General features: G+C 36.0%; 1 protein-coding gene across 1 annotated transcript in view; it reads left to right on the top strand.

Annotated features, from left to right (window-relative positions):
* The window catches only part of LOC106478396 (tyrosine-protein phosphatase Lar-like), a 298,391-nt gene that overhangs the window by 235,435 nt on the left and 60,744 nt on the right, over positions 1 to 2,212 (top strand). The window contains exon 7 of the mRNA XM_022381996.1: positions 1,508 to 1,780. Within this exon, the coding sequence (XP_022237704.1) occupies positions 1,508 to 1,780 (273 nt within the window). The remainder of the gene's footprint in view (positions 1 to 1,507; positions 1,781 to 2,212) is intronic.

Below are 2,212 nucleotides of genomic sequence, written 5' to 3' on the forward strand. Positions count from 1 at the left end.
AACCACCCTGTTAGAAAAAATGAAACTGTCTTAGCTGAAAATGACTCCTACCTTGCCAAAATTTATATTTGTGTCTCCTAGTCTTACTATTCTCACTATGATGCACTGACACTATCAATTCCCTTTACAATCTTAAACACCTCAATCAGATCCACCTAACACTTGAGAGATTTCAGCCTCTCCTCGTATGACAACCTCTCCATCCCAAGCACCATTCTAGTAACCTCTCTGAACCCTTTCCAACAATTCAATGTCTTTCCTAAGTTAAGGAGTCCAAGACTGAACACAATATTCCAAATGTGGCCTAACATGCATTGTTTCACAATGATTCAGCATCATTTATTGTATTTATCTGTATTTAACATTTATTTATGTATTTAACATGTATTTATCTGTATTTAACTGTAATACATGCTTTTACTGCAAATAGTATTAGAGGGCCGGCATGGCCAGGTGGCAAGGGAGACCGACTTGCAATCTGCAGGTTGCGGGTTCGAATCACCATCCCATGAAATGTGCTCGCCCTTTTAGCCATGGGGGCATTATAATGTGACAGTCAATCCCACTATTCATTGGTAAAACAGTAGCCCAAGAGTTGATGGTGGGTGGTGATGACTAGCTGCCTTCCCTCTAGTCTTACACTGCTAAATTAGGGACGGCTAGTGCAGATAGCCCTCATGTAGCTTTGCACGAAATTAAAAAACAAACAAACTTTTTAGATGTGCTTTTAACTAAGTATGGTCTCATGGTTAGCATTCATGGTTGTGGATTAAAAGTAGTTACATAGGATTGAATGATGCTGACTGTTGCCCTCCGTTTGGTCAGCAACTGTAAATTAAACTGCATGAATCCTAGAGTCTCTAATCTGACTGTTTAGCCCAAGTGTTGCATAAAGTGCTATTTACATCAAAAATACAAATACTTGAATTCAGATATGCTTTTGGATGCCACAGTCTAGCTCAGTATATGAATTCCAGTATTGAATGAAAGGCCTCATTGATTGTGATTTGTGACAGACAAAATAAAGGTTCAAAATGCTCTTTGTATACCTCTAATGTGAAATGTGTATTGGATGAATTAAGATTATTTTAAGAAAATTTGTAGTCAAGTGTGGTTTTAGTGAGTTTGGCTAAGAATAGGAGTCTACTTAGTTTAACATCTTAGGCATTTATCACCACTGCAATGCATTTAGGTTGTTTCATTTTTTAAATGCAACTTAATCAGTCAATAATTATCCACTTATGGCATCTTTTGAATTGACAATATGTGCAGAAAATATGAAGTAGTTGTATTTTGAATTTTATGCAAATTTTGTGAAATAAAAATAATTACTGGTATTTTGTTATTTCACAGGGGAAAGTAAATTGGTACAGTAAAGGATTTCAAATATTGATATACATAGCCTTCACAAATGTTACACAAGCATATGACCAAGTGTTTTCTCATATTTGTTTCTGAATACAGTTTTTTTTTCTGTACTTAATATTCAAAATATTTGTTTTTCCAGCAAGAAGAGTCCCACCATATTTTTCCATTCCACCAGAGAACAAGTATGAGGTAATCCCTGGAACAAGTTTAAATCTGACTTGTGTGGCTGTGGGTTCTCCCATGCCATATGTCAAATGGAGGAAAGGATCAATTGATCTTACACCTGAAAATTCTCTTCCTATTGGAAAAAATACGCTGAATTTAGAGAATATCAGGGAGTCAGCAAACTACACCTGTGTGGCTTCATCAAAATTTGGCAATGTAGAGAGAACATCACAAGTTATTGTACAAGGTAGTAAAGATGATAAAAATGTTTGTTGTTTGTTATAAAAGTTCATCTACGCAACAGAAAAATGTGTCATTATACCATGTAATTGTATTACAGGTGGAACTGGAAGAATACTGCCACATTCAAAATGTTACTTATAATGTATCAAGACACGCGGTAGTGTGTCGTGCAGGTCAAAACAACCTGCAGGACACACTACGTGTTACTAACAGTTTAGTGATTGTCCACATCCTGTAGCTCGGACAGTGATAATCCGTACTATAACATGTGTTCAGTGGATGTGCTCTACTGGATCCTTAATAATGGCTGGAGACGGCTTAAATGGGTAATGAAGAAAAACTTTAATATAAGTTTAACATGACAGTAAATGTACAAAGTACAGGTACCTGATGATGACAAAACCTTGTCGAAACATTGTACATTTACTGTCATGTT

Source organism: Limulus polyphemus, unplaced genomic scaffold (assembly GCF_000517525.1).
Source record: "Limulus polyphemus unplaced genomic scaffold, Limulus_polyphemus-2.1.2 Scaffold208, whole genome shotgun sequence".
Classification (NCBI taxonomy): domain Eukaryota; kingdom Metazoa; phylum Arthropoda; class Merostomata; order Xiphosura; family Limulidae; genus Limulus; species Limulus polyphemus.